This window comes from Otolemur garnettii, unplaced genomic scaffold (assembly GCF_000181295.1).
Source record: "Otolemur garnettii isolate 467f Iridium unplaced genomic scaffold, OtoGar3 scaffold00022, whole genome shotgun sequence".
NCBI classification, from domain to species: Eukaryota; Metazoa; Chordata; class Mammalia; order Primates; family Galagidae; genus Otolemur; species Otolemur garnettii.
Window position 1 is genome coordinate 21,643,470 of NW_003852417.1, and position 14,234 is coordinate 21,657,703.

The 14,234-nt window shown below is 50.3% G+C and overlaps 1 protein-coding gene across 1 annotated transcript in view; it reads right to left on the minus strand.

Annotated features, from left to right (window-relative positions):
• Window positions 1–14,234, minus strand: part of GALNT14 (polypeptide N-acetylgalactosaminyltransferase 14) — a 202,508-nt gene that overhangs the window by 41,105 nt on the left and 147,169 nt on the right. The window contains exon 3 of the mRNA XM_023511823.1: window positions 2,101–2,199. Within this exon, the coding sequence (XP_023367591.1) occupies window positions 2,101–2,199 (99 nt within the window). The remainder of the gene's footprint in view (window positions 1–2,100; window positions 2,200–14,234) is intronic.

Here is a 14,234-nt window from a genome sequence, read left to right on the forward strand (position 1 = left end):
AAAAAAAAAAAAAAAAAAGTCAGAACAGTGATGTGCAGAGAGGGACCGGAGGAAGGCCCCGTGGTGTGCACATGAGTGCACTGGGGTGCAGCCATCAGAGAACTTGAAGGACCAGAAGCTGCTGGTCTGGAAGCATCTGCTTCACTCAGATGCTAATTTATAGTGTCCTCATGAAAATATCAGCAGACATGCTCCGTCAAGACCTGTGTTGCAGCCACACAGGGGGTGGTGCAGGGGTGGTGGTGGGAAAGCAGAGACTGCCATTGGCTTGTTGCAGTGTTCCCCTCCCCACCCCTGCCTCTGTGATCAAGCAGATCCTGAGGGTGTGTGGGGCAGGGGGCTGTGGCCTGGCACCTGTGCTCCACTGTGTGTCTGCTCAGCCAAGACACTCTGATCTCCTCTCACCAGAACAGACCCAGGTAAATCGGACCTGCCCATCCCTACTCCCCTACACACACCTGCCCCAGTTTATAAATCAGGCTGGCACTTTATTAATTTACCATGAGACTCATGGTTGACACCTGACAGTGACTTGGCACATTTTCTTGTCAAGAGCTGTTGCCTTGTTGGGAAATCAAATTCAAATCCGGCAGCTGGCAGGGTAAATGCAGAAGCCAGGATGAGCTCAAGTCTGTGCCCAGAGCCAGCTCATCAGTGGCCAAGGACTTCTGGGCAGCAGACAGAGCTGTCCCCTTGGACAGGTGGAAGTAGGAGGCTGAAAACCTCGTGTCTGCACAGATCCCTCCCTGTGTTTCTGTGGGATGTACCGACTATGCGCAGTGGACACCCATCATTTTGGCAGGTGGGGCTGAAGCTCTGGAGCCTTCCCTCAGGGAGCACCTGCTACAGAACTTACCTCCCCTCACCTGGAGCGTCCTGTCTGCCACAGCCATGAGGGAGCGGGAGGGAGACAAGGAACATGTGGCTTGTTTGATGGAAATGACAGAGATTTTGCTGTGCTTGGTATCCTTTATTTGGCCCATATTTAATCTTATTTCCTTCTGGGTGGCATTAGGCGACCATGTGACATGCAGCCCAGCAGATCTAGGAGGATGCTAACAAGCTGAATCCGGCAGGCATGGAGGTACAAGGGTCTCGCTCTGCTGGCAGGGGTGGCTGTGACACCGTGCTGCCTAGCAATGCTGATGCTGAACGCCACCACCAGAATTAGCCTTGCTCTGGTGGGGCTGCTGAAAGGACTGTGGGGTCAGAGTGCGAGGCCAAGGGTGCTTCACTCTCGTTAGCTGTGTGTAACATTGGGCCTTGATTTGGCATCTCCCATCTCGGCTTCCTCAGCTGTAAAGTGGGTGTGGCATCAGGCTCCCCCACAGCTGAGCATGGGCCAAGGCATGTCTGAACAAGAGCAGGACTTCAGATGAGGCAGATACTGGAGCCTGAGTAACGGTCAGGTGAGCACTGGGAAAGGAGGGGAGCAAAACAGCCAGGGTCTGTAGGACCCAGGGGAAAATTCCCAGGCAGGCCTGTGGGTGCAGGTCTGTGTTCTGAGGAAGCTCTGTGAGGGGCTGGTGTCGAACGTGGACATGTCACAAACCTGTGCAGAATGCACCCCTTAGAGCAAGAACCCAACCCAGACAAGGGCTGAGGGTGGACTGAGTCCTGAGGATGGAAAGGGCTGGAGCCCAGGGCAGGCACGGCCAGGAGGGCAAACCTTAGCTGACTGGCATCGGCATCACCCTGGGCAGGTGTGTAGGGGCTGGAGAGGCAGGGCCTGGGTGGCCACATCTGGCAGGCCTGAGGCTCCCCTGGGCCTCAGCTCCTCTCTCAGTTGTCAACATGGGAGCCCGTGCCCTAGTGGCCATCTAGCACAGCCTGGAAGGCCAAGATCCCAAGACTTTCCACAGTTATCGGACACCCTGGGCCCTTCTCAGAGAAAGACCTTTATCTTTCTCCCTAGAGAATGGGACAACAGCCTCCCTCCTGGGAATATAAGGAGTGACTGAGTGGATGTGTGTGATGTGCAGTAAGAAGTGCCTGGAGTTCCCAGCTCAGGCCGGGCACCCTAATTCCCCAACGTGAAGCACACACCCCCTCACCAGGCACTGGTCAGGAGCTGCCGGCAGACCAGGAAGGGGCCCTCACCTGCGGATGGTCCTGAGCAGGGTGGAGCGGGCTTCGTTGTGGAAGGTGATGATGATGCTGGTGGGCGGGAGGTCCGTGTAATACACCAGCAGGGTGCATCTGGGGAAGAAAGGCAAAGACAGTGAGACTCTTGGGGCAAGGAGACCTGAAGGGCTACGACAGGGGTTCTCAACCTTCCTAATACCGCGGCCCTTTAATACAGTTCCTGTGGGTTGAGAACCACTGGGCTAGAAACAAGGGCACCTAGTGTCTGGAGGGCGTCTCCAGCTGCAGAGCCCTGGCTGAGATCCCATGGCCTCACCTGACCCTAGGAGGGGCCAGGGAGCTCAGAGAATAACTGAAGTCCCATTTCCCACCACCTTGGGGGAACTTGGGCTTCGAGCAAATCAAGGTGCTAAACAGAAAATGGAAGTGGCATTTCTTACATGCCTGAGTGTGCACAGCGGTCCCCACCAGCCGCATGAACCCGACCCCAGATCTCGGGCTCTGCTCCCCAGCTGTTTTCCTTCCAGCCCTTTCCCTTGAGCCCCTGGCTAGCAGGCAGCTGCTCCCCGGGTTCGGAGCCAACAGCTCCAGCCCACTGTGCCATGCTGCCCCGGCCTCTGCCACACACACCTGAATCTGGCATGTTTGAAGAGGTGAAGCCCCAAACCCCTGTGCAAGCAATAAAACCCCATCTTGAAAAAGCATTCACTTCCATGGAGCCAGGATTATTTTGTATGACAATTACATCTGGGGTAATTTCAATTTAATACCTCGCTGCAAGTGAAAATTGTAGCCTGCAGCCCGAAAATTACTATAATAATGAAAATAAACCTGCCGAGTGAGGCTGGTGCCACCAGGGCCATCACTGGGTAAATGCTTCCTCCTGTTTCTTGCTGTTTCAGGGTTGTCCAATTATTGGGGGGGGGTATTAAAGAGGAAGTAAAAATATCAGACTTGGGGGGGAGTCAAACATTTTCTCTTTTCACTTTCCCATTTTCCCGTAGGCCTGGGGCTTTTAATGTGGGCCCAGGGGTGGCCTTCAAGGGTGGGTGAGCCCTCTGAAACTCTTCGCAAATTGTGTGTGCAAATGTACATTATTTCCTTGAAAAGATGGTTTGCAATTCTCAGTAGATTCTCAAAGAAGTCTGTGGCTTATAATACTTAAGATCTTCAGTCCCAGGCTATCGAGTCTGAATTCCCTCTGCCTCCCTGATAACTCAGGATGGTTTAGTGCATGCTATTGGCACAGAGAACTTATTCAGAGGAAGCTGGGCTGTTCTGCTCAGGACCAGCCTTGGCTGGGCTCAGCTGATCAACAAGGAGCCAGGAGTTGGGGCTAGAGACAGTGGGAAGGGTGAGCCTTGACCTTCAGGCCTGCACCTCTCCCCATAGAGGCAACTCCCTGCTATGACCTTTCAGTTCCACCTCCTGAATGCCTCACTTCTCTCCTCCTCATGGCCCAGCCAGGACAGTCTTTACTCCTCAGGGAAGTATTACAGCAGCCTCCTGCCCAGTCTCCCCGCCTCCAGCCTCTGCTCTCCCAGTCTCAACCTGTCTACCTCCCAACTCAGCCTCTGCTCTCCCAGTCTCAACCTGTCTACCTCCCAACTCAGCCAGGCCTTCCTCTGGCCTGAATCCTTCCAGCAGCTCCTGATGTATAAAGTCCCAACTCCCCATCACAGCCTTCAGGGCCTTCCACACTCACAGTCTTATATGCCACCATAATTCTCTGCCATTGCTCATGCTGTCCCCTCTGCATGGAGCAATGTCCTTCCTCCTTCCTTCACCTGAGGAGCTCCTGTTCATCCTTCAAGACCCAAAGCAAATGTCCTCTCTGTTGTAAAGGTGTTATATACTCCCCCACATAGTTAAGGACCTGTCCTTTGTGCTCCTATAATTTTGCGCACACACACGTCTCATGATGAGACTGTCTCTCTCAGTTGACTATGAGTTCATCAAGGGAGGGACCCATGGCCTTGTTCATCTGTACATGACTAAAACAGGATTTAAGTACACCTGATGTTCATTTATGGAGAGAGAAGGAAAATCAGGAAATTCATGCCTAGATCAGCTGAAGATGTAGCTTTTCTAGTTTTCTGACGTGTGGCGGTAAGCCTCCCAGATGGCTCCCAGTGGCTCTCATCTACTGGTTTTTATGCCCTGAGGGGTACACCCGCCCCCCCCCTTCACTGAACCAAGGTAGTTAATATGACCAATAGAACTGGCTGGGGGAAAGCCAGCCACCATGTCATAAGGATGCTCAAGCAGCCCTGTGGAGAGGAACTGGGGCCACCTGCTCATAGCTGGCACCAACCTACCAGCCACAGCAGAGAGCCACTGTAGAGGTGGGCCCACCAGATTTAGTCAAGCCATCAGATGACAGCAGCTACAGTGCACTTCCGAGTACAGCTCAATGAGATACTACGCCAGAACCTCCTGCCCAGCCAAGATGTTCCAAATTACCGACCCACAGACACAGTGAAGGCAATCAATGGTTCTTGTTGTTTTAAGCCTCAAAGTTAAATCAGGAGTGATTTGTTGTGCACTAGATACCCATTATAAAAAGAGAAGGAAAATGTCTTAAAATGGCCCCCAGTGAGTTACTGGACTTGCCTATCATTGGACAAAGACCTGACTTGATTAGGGAGCAGAGAGGAGGGAGGAGGGCTGGCAGCCAATAGAGATGGGGATGGCGGGAGTAGGGAGGGGAGCGGGGATGCTGTTTGGTAGGCAGGTCATGGATCCGTGAGAGTGTGGAGGAGCTTGGAGAGGCCCTAGCAGAGGGGGAGGCAGCCAGTACAGTTAGCACCAAGAGAAGCAGGTGGACATCAGGGAACAGGGGACCATCTGTCCCTCTAAAGGAAAGTCACAAGTCAGACAGTTGAGCAGAGTCTTCTGTTCTCTCCCACAGAGACAGGGGCAACACAGAGAGCCTGAGCTAAGTGGCCACTTCGGAGAACACTGCCAGGAACAGGGTGTGTCCAATGGCCCAAGTGTTGTTTCCTGGCTGTGATGGTCTCTGCCATGGGGAGAGGATACTCCGAAATCCCTTCTAGGGGTCAGGCCCTAGGCACTGCATTGGATATGGCTTCCCCTTCCACATGCTGGGATGCAGGGAAACCCCAAACCCCAGCTTTTGTGATGTAAGTTATTCAGGGGCAAGTTGGGAAGGGAGGGTGGTACTGCGAGTTGTTACTGCTTAGAGAACTTTAGGGGATAGGAGCCATTTTCCATGCCTTGAAGATACCAGCTAGGATGGCAGACATGTTGGTGCATGACACAGAAGCATGAGCACACAGCTGGCAGAGGTGTAACCCTGCCTGGGGTGGAGAAGGAGGTACAGGTCTCATGGGTGAGGCAGGGACAGACGGGGCATAGAAACCCAGGGGCAAGCACTGATCTGAACCTTTGGACTAAGTGAGGTAGTTCACAGGGTCCTGGCTTAGGGTCAGGACATGGCAGACCAGCTGTGGGACCTTCAGCAAACCACCCTGCTCACAGGATACTGCCTGTTCATCTGTAAAACGGGGTGGGTGAGGGCTCCTACAGCAGCAGCAGCTGGAAGCTCCGATCACTGCCCACGTTCAGTAAGCATGGTTCATTTGAACAGAATGTCACAAGGATCACTGTGCAGCTGAGACTCAACTGTGTCACTAGGCATCCAACTTTATAATTTCCAAACCTCAGTTTCTTCATCTGGAAAACAGAGATAATTCATCCCCTAGACTATTACTGTGTTAGGTTATAACAGATGCTTGACTATTATTTTTAATATCAGTGCAGATCTGCTGATCGTGCTGCCTGTTGGGTGAATGCAGAGGCTGCGTGGGCTGCAAAGACATCTCTGGTGAGTGGTTCTACCCTGTCCTTTCAGCGGGTAAGGAGTACAGGGGGCAAGAGGAGGAGAGATCAGAGAGGATGGCATCAGTGTCAAGGAAAGGAACCTAGACGCCAAGGCCTGGGCTTCAATCAGGATGTTCCAAGAACTGGCTATGTGCCCTTGGCCTGTCATTCCTTCTCAGAGCCTCAATACTGTCCCCTGTAAAATCTGGATAGCTTTGAATTCTTGTTGTGAAGACTGCAGGTAACATATGCAAAGTGCCCAGTGTTTAGTCGGCAATGAGTAAATGGCAGCTACAATCCTGGTCACAACTATAGAATGACTGAGCCACCCTCTGTGTAGCTTCCAGTGTATGTGACTGGATCCCAAGCCTGTGGTTTAGAAGAGGAAGGGGCGGTGGGGATGACCCAGTTCTGCCTCCTGAGCTGCCTGGCTGTGCTGCCGCACAGGCCTCAGTGGGAGCCCGGGCAGCTGTGCTCCTGGCCTCTGAGCCATCAGCCTCCTTTGCCTGCAAGGGAAAGGAAAGGTGCCCTCCTGAGACTGGCCAGGAATCCCGAGAGTGCCCCCAGCAAGCACAGGCCAGGGGGAAGGGGGCAGGCAGGCAGCAGGGTGAAGTCTCACAACTCGCAGGCTCAAAGGGCATCACAGGGCATTCCTGCTGCTCCCGTTCATGGCCGGCCCCTTGCCTCATCTGACCCTCACAACAGCCTCAACCACACCCACTCTGGAAATGAGGTAAACTGAGGCTCGGACTCTTGGTAGTGGCCACACACCTGGTGAATGACAGAGTTGATGGCACCCAGATTCCCTGACTCCTCCTTGGTGCTTGTCCCCAGAACCCCTGTGAACCCAACTGGATTCAAGCCAGCAGATGCCCCGTGCCTCTGAGCCCTGTGCATGAGTCACAGTGTACAAGGCTGGCCAAGAGGCTGAGAGAGACCCTGAGGGCTGGACAGCCTGAGGAGAGTTGGCCCAGGCAGCAGGCTTTCTGTGGGAGGGGTCTAAAAGATTAATCAAACAGCAATCTCTATTAGGGGCGCAAGGGAATGCGCACGCCTGCCAACATAGAGCTCTGGCGCCCGCAGACTGACGAGAAAGCACGTTAATGATTTATTAAAGATTCTGTGTTTTACTGGAAAGAAGAGCCAGTGAGCAAGAAAGATCGCTGTGGGGGTGGGGGATACCAAACAAGTCTCCGGAGCCAGGAGGCAGGCGGGTCCCTGGCTCTGTGTGCAACCAGACTCCCAGGGTCTGCAGGGCTGCCAGCCAGGCCACTCGTGATCTACGATGTGCTGTGACATTTCTTTCTTTCCTTTTTTTAAGAATGAGTCAATGAAGACTCTATTTCCCCAGTTAAAATAGGAGCTGCTGGGTGCTTCCCAGGCCACCAATCTCTCCAGCATTTGGTGCCATACACTGGCCAAAGATGCTGCCGGGAGGTGAGCCGAGCCTCTGACCCAGGGCCTGGGGAGGAGTGGAACCTTCCCTCTCCACAGTCACTGCCTCCTGCCTACTCTTCCTAGCCCCAAATACGTGACAACATGGCCACATCAGAAACATGCTCAGGGACAATGGCTGTCAGTCACCACAATGCCATCATGGTGCCCACGTGCCTTTTATCTTATCCCACGAGCTTATTCAGTCTGGCAGCAGCCTGTGAAGGGGTGTGGTGACTGTCACTGATGAGCAATCAGAGCTACTAGTACTTCCATGCTGGTCTGCCGAGGCCGGGACCAGCCCCTCAGATTCCTAGACATGCGGTCTTCCTCCTCACCGCCTTCATAGGAGACAAGACTTGGTCATAGATTGTAAACATTCAGGATTTCATTCTCAAGTGTAAAACTAGGGTGTAATTATCATTACTAAAATGTGGACATCAAAGTAAGCCAGTCTGGGTCTTGAAGGGAGGCTCTGGCATCCCAGAAAGGAAGACTGAGGGCAGTTAGAGAATAGGGAACAATCACCTGATGTAACAGATATCAAAGAGGCCTGGGATGGACCACTCAGGCTGAACCTCTGTAAATACCCTGGTTTACAGTATCATGATGTCCACTCATGGCAGGGTGCTAAAACACTACCAGTGAAGCCTTGCTGGCTGGCACTGCACAAAGCACCCCCATATTTAATCATCACAACAACCCTATGAGGTGGCCACAGTTTCATAGATTCACTAATGAAGGGACAGGCACAGAGGCTGAGGAGCTCACTCCAGTTAGCAGAGGGGATTGAACCCAGGCCTGCCAGACTCCAGCATCTTTGTCACAGGCTATAATAATACCTCTGTGCCAGGACCATCCCAGTTGTCACTTAGGTCTATCTCATGGTCTTGTATGCAGTGGGAACCCAAGTGCCCATATTTCAATAACACTTGGGTACACAGGAAGTTTCTGCCAAGTTCCAGAAACCAGTAGCTGCAGTGACCTGCCCAGGAGGGAAGCACAGGCTACTGCTCCCGGTGGTCACATGAAGCTGGGGAATTACTGGCTGGGCCGTTGGGAACATCGTTAACAGTGGCTCCCACTGGAGCCCAGGAGGGTCAGTGAAGAGGTGACTTCAGTAGGACCCTGAGTGGGACAGTTCATGAGCATGTATTGCCAAACAGAAAGCACTTTTGACCTAAATAGAAATTAAGATTTCCTTCCAACTCCTATATTTCCAATGCACACTGTAGAGGTCAACCAAAGCAGAGAAAATGAATGAATTACTTTCTCCAAACAAGATCAGATAATTAAGTTAGTAAACTCTCTGCGGTCATCTGATCTTCAGCAGTGAGGTATACAGCACTTTTTCTAGGATGGGTTTGTGAACTTAATTGTCAGCCCTCATACAATAACAGTTCTGATTCTACAAGAAGAGTTACAAAATTGCTTTGAAGGGTGCTGGTGTTGATGCAGACTCTCCCAAGGGAGTAACTCAAAGGTGACTTTCATGATACTCACCAATGAGGTTTGTAGCACTTTTTCTAGAATGAGTTTGAAAACTTGATTATCTGACCTCACATGTTCCATTTTCCTAAACTCCAGGGCCAGAAAGGCAAATGGAAATGGAGGCACAAGATATAAAAGTGGGAGTGGGACTGCCTTCCTGGGAGAGTGCTCTCTCTGTCCTCAAGGGAATGACAGTCTGTGGATCCTGGGTGCACATGGGGTAGGTCCATCTCTGTCACCAGTGTTAGTCCACAGCAAGCTTCATGGACAACACCTTCTAGTCCCTCCTGTCCTCATCACCAGCCCCAACTCAAAGCTGATGTCTACAAGGAAGAAAGCGTGAGCAGAGAGGAGCTCTTGGCTAGAGACCTGTCCAGAATGTTGGTTCTCTCAGAACAGAGGATAGTGAACTTGCTCCTGGCTTTTAGAATTGCAGATTTAGTTGTTAGAACTGAGAACATCTAATATCTCCCCAGTTCAGGTCTGTTCAGGTCTATGTAAGGGAGCCTGCTCAGCTGTGGGGAAAAGAAAGATGAACCAAAAAGTGTAAAAGGCCAAATCTGTGGCAGGCCCCTGGGTTCAAACTCCACTTTTTAGAAGAGGAAAACGGAAGCAGCCTAAAAAGAACGACAACTGTAAAATCAGAAATTCCTCTTAATCTCATTTCATGGGCAACACTGATACACTGTAAGGCATGAAATTATTATTTCATGTCAATTTCACTGGGGTTTCACATGTAGATTAATTTGCTCATCCACATAAACACACCCTGCTCTTACTTCTTGCCTCAGCAGCCACTCTTCCTTGGTGTTACGGAAATCCCACATCGCTTAACAGTGAGATCCGCCGTTCCATTATGCTGCCGCCTTTGAATTGCTGGATGTGTTATTAATCATGATGGACTTACAGGGGAATAAGTGGGCCAGAGCAAACAGGAGGGTCAGTGAAGCTGACCTTAGCTGGCCACTGTGGCAGCGGCTTCCAGAGTTGGCCCCCTCCCCTCCTCTTCATATAAGCCCCTTCTCTTGAGTGTGGGCTCAGCCTGGTGGCTTGCTCTAAGAAACAGAATACAGCTAGAGTGAAGGATTGTCCCTTTATGATTAGGTCACAAGACTGTGACTCCTGTCTGCCTGGCTTTCATGTTTCTGTGAAGCAAACTGCCAGTCGTAGAGATCAAGGAACTGGGCATGGCCTTGGCCAACAGCCCATGAGGAGGGACCGAATCCTGAGAAACCAGATGAGCCAAGCCCTGAGATGACTGCAGCCCTAGGTGACTTTGATTGATGCCTGGAGGGACCCTACAGTAGAAAACCACCTAAGACACGCCAGGATTCTTCACCCACAGGAGGGTGAGATGATAAATGTTGCCTTAAATCACTAAGTTTTGGGGTAACTTGTTACACAGCAATAGATAACACAGGCACCCCGTGCTCTGCAACTACATCATGATCCCCCCACCCCCACAGTGCTCCCAGAGTCACAGAGCCCTTACATCACCTTGCCATCTACATTCCACCCATGATGCTAGGTGTGGGTGCCTCAGGGGCCCCCCATCCAGAGGGGAGCTCCACGATAGTGCCTTTTGGGGTTGTTCCATGTGTTACAGATTCAGCTCCTTCAGGGCTCTTCATATGAGCCACAATACATAGAAAACCATTTGAGTGACTATTTGCTCACTCCTTCCAGGCATAGTTCATAACCAGCACCCTTCCACATGCACAGAAGAGAGTTGATTCCTTTCATAAAATGGATACCTGAGGGCTTGAGGGCTTAATTCTCTTGTCGAAGTCCAGTTACAAGAGGCTGCCTTAGATATTATCATGGACATCCCTCCATTCCACGAGCACAGACCACTCAGCTGGGGATGTGTTCTCAGGGTGGGCCTACTTAGGCCAACCTTTTCCTTGTACCAACCCACCACCATGCTCTTGGCTGAAACTCTCTGCCAGGCAAGCTTACAATCTGCAGTTCACTTCTTGCTTTTTAGTGGATCTCCCAGTTTTCTTTGCCATCTGCTCCCAGTAGTGTAGAATTTCTAAGAAAACTTTAACCTCAACAAGTCTGGGGCATTTCCACGGTCTAATTAGTTGCAGGCTGTTGATCAGAATGGTGATCTGAGAAATTCACTGTGCAATCCACTCTCCTGGCAATCTAAGAACACCCCACGGGCCAGGTGCAGTGGCTCAGGCCTGTAATCCTAGCACTCTGGAAGGCCAGGGTGGATGAAATACTTGAGTTCAGGAGTTCAAGACCAGCCTGGGCAAGAGGGAGACTGTGTTTCTACTAAAAAAAGAAAAATTGAAGCAAGAGGATCACTTGAGTCCAAGAGCTTGAGGTTGCTGTGAGTGGTGATACCACAGCACTCTACTCAGGGCACCAGAGAGAGACTGTCTTCAAAATAAAAACCAAACCAAAACAAAAAAATGCCCCACAGAACCTTTCCTTAAAAAGCTAGGAAGCTAACTAGGGAGGGGAGCCTCACTATGTAAGAGGCTATATTGTCTGAACTCACCTGAAAACTCAGTCTCTGTCTCTATTTTTGAGCCACCAGCAGCTGAAAGACCTTTCTTTCTCTGGCTGCAAATAAACATCAGGGTTGCTGCAATACAGGACTAGAAGGGGCTATGAAGATGACCTAGTTAGGTCATGCCTGCACTGTGAGCCACAGGCACTATTTCCAGGAGATGTCTTTGCACACTTGGTGAATAAAGTGTACAGGAAGAGTCAAATAACTTTGACAGTTGAGAAGTACTGGATAAATACTGGGTTACCTTTTACTGGCCGTTCACCAATTCCCATCACCCTGTTAAAGCTTTGTGAGAGTTCTGCCAGCCTATTGTTTACCAGAACTTCAACCTCTACATCTGTCCCCTCCCTATCCTTGCACTTTCTAACTTTTGCGAGCACATAATCCTTCACAAATAATGGCAACTCAAGTATTTACTGGGCTGATATATGTAGTAAAGTATATCACATAATGTCTCACCAAAAAAGAACTCCGTGGAACACCAGTTTAGAAAACATTGGCCCCAGCTTCCTCCTCCTTTATGGGTGAGGAAACTGAGGCACAGAACAGTGACTCGACCTGCCCAAAGTCACTCTCTGATGGCAGAGCTAATAACTATGCCAGGTCACTAGGAGTCTCAACTCTATTTTGTGAGCAGTTGGGAAGCATGGAAAGATATTAAAAATACAATTTTGGAAAGATCTTTTTAGCTGCGGCATGTGGGGTAATTTGGAAAGGGACAAAGCTGGTGAGGAAGTCATGCAATAATCCAGAAAAGACAGGGACTTGTTTTGTTTCTTCAAGGCACCCAGGCTGGAAGGCCCATTGGATAGTGCAGAGGCGCCTTGGCCCCTGTCCATACAGGGTTACTGATGACCTCTGCCTTAAGTGTCCTCTTACCACCCTCTACCCCCAAACACTCCCATCAGGGCCCCTATTACTTGTCTATGTCGCAGACCTAATAGAAACATTTCAGTCATCTCTTCTCATGAGGGTCCCACATTTTATTAAATGCTCAGTGCCCTGCCTGTGGCTCTGGCGAGGCGACCCTAGCCTGGCTACCCTCTTCCTAGGCTGTTTCCTCTTAGCGTTCCTTTTCCTTCCTGAAAAATTCTCCTCTAGACCTTCCTCTTCTCTTTGGATCACTTGCCTCCAAGGCTTCAATTTCTTATCTGACTGCTAAAAACCCCAACCCTAACTCTAATCCTATGGCGCAGCTTCTCGGGGATGTCCCCATGAGATGACCTCTTCATTCACCTTTTGCCTCCCACATCTCAGCCAATCCTGCAGGCCCCTCTGAGTACCCCAGTTCACCATCCACCATATGCCCAAACCCGAGAGATACTCTTGAACTCTTCCTCTTTCCAGTCCCCACCCGATCTAATTAAACCTAGCCTTGTCCATTTGTCTTCTTCATTTCTCCATCTGGCTGTTTCTCTGCATTGCCTCCCTGTCTTTTCTGGATTATTGCATGACTTCCTCGCTGGCTTTGACCCTTTCCAAGCTACCCCACATGCCGCAGCTAGAAAGATCTTTCCAAAATTGCATCTTTAATATCTTTCCATGCTTCCCAACTGCTCACAAAATAGAGTTGAGACTCCTAGTGACCTGGCACGCCTGCTTTCCGCACCCTCAAAGTCCCAGCCACGTTCTGCTTCATCTGCTCTTTGTTCCCTCAGACCCGGCAGGCCCCTTCTCACACCCATGTGTCTCAAATTCACTCTCCACTCTCCCAAGACCTGGCTGGGTTTTTCCTCTTCTAATCTTGGTTTGGAAGTTACTTCCCCTGGGCAGCTCCAGTCCCCTGAGACTTTTCCAACATGACTCTCTACAACCCTGCGTTCACCCCATCACTGTAATTTATTACCAATTGCTGTGAAATTACTTTTTTGTCTCCTTTACTAGCTGTGGCTGCCATGAAGGCAAGGACTTATTTGCAGTTGTACCCTCAGCATAGTGATGAAACCTTCTAGACATATGATAACTGTGTGAAGGATGGGCGGAGAGACAAGGTTAGGGAAGAAGCAGGCAAGGCGGCTTCCATGGGGTCAAAGCCAAATGGGAAGATGCCTTTTGCCAAGCTGTGGATCTCACTGGCATGGCGAGCTACAGAGTAGGGAGCTGAGTGAGGGCAAGCTCAGTAATGAAGCAAAGAGACACCAAATAAGCCTCCCAACCTGAAGAAGAGTCGGGAAGCTGAAGTATGGAGCCACCGCGGGGAGAAGGAAGTCTGGGCTAACAGTGTCCTGGGAGAGCATCTGGTGTCTGTGGAAAGCTCTTAAGCTTTATCTATTACACTGGAAATAGTCAGCTGTGTTTAAAAGGCTGAGCTGTTCTTCCTGTTCACTGAAGTCACAGGAATAATGAACGATGCTTCCCGGAGTGAGGGGGGACACTGGGATCCTATGACGGACTATGACCCAGACATTCTCTTCTCCCAGATATGCATTACCCAGGAGGATAGCCACCGGCCTCATTCGGTTGACTATCTGAAATATGTCTGAATGGGGACAGGCTGCAAGTGTGAAATACACATAAGACTTAAAAAAAAACTTAATATGAAAATAATGTAAAATAGAAGAATAGTAGAACCTCCCCTATAGCTGACCACCTCCCTACATTGACTACATCCTTAAGTGGACCTAATTTCATAGACCAGACATGCACCACGTGTATGGATGCTGACCACTCTGTATGGTGACTTATTTGTTACAGTCCTTTGGGTGGTCAACTTACAGAGGTTCTATTGTATTTTACTTTTATTTTTGTACATTGATCGCATGTCAAAATGATGACATTTAAACATATAGGAGCCAGTAAAATATATTACTAAAATTGATTTCACTTATTTCCTCTACTTTAATGTGACTACTAG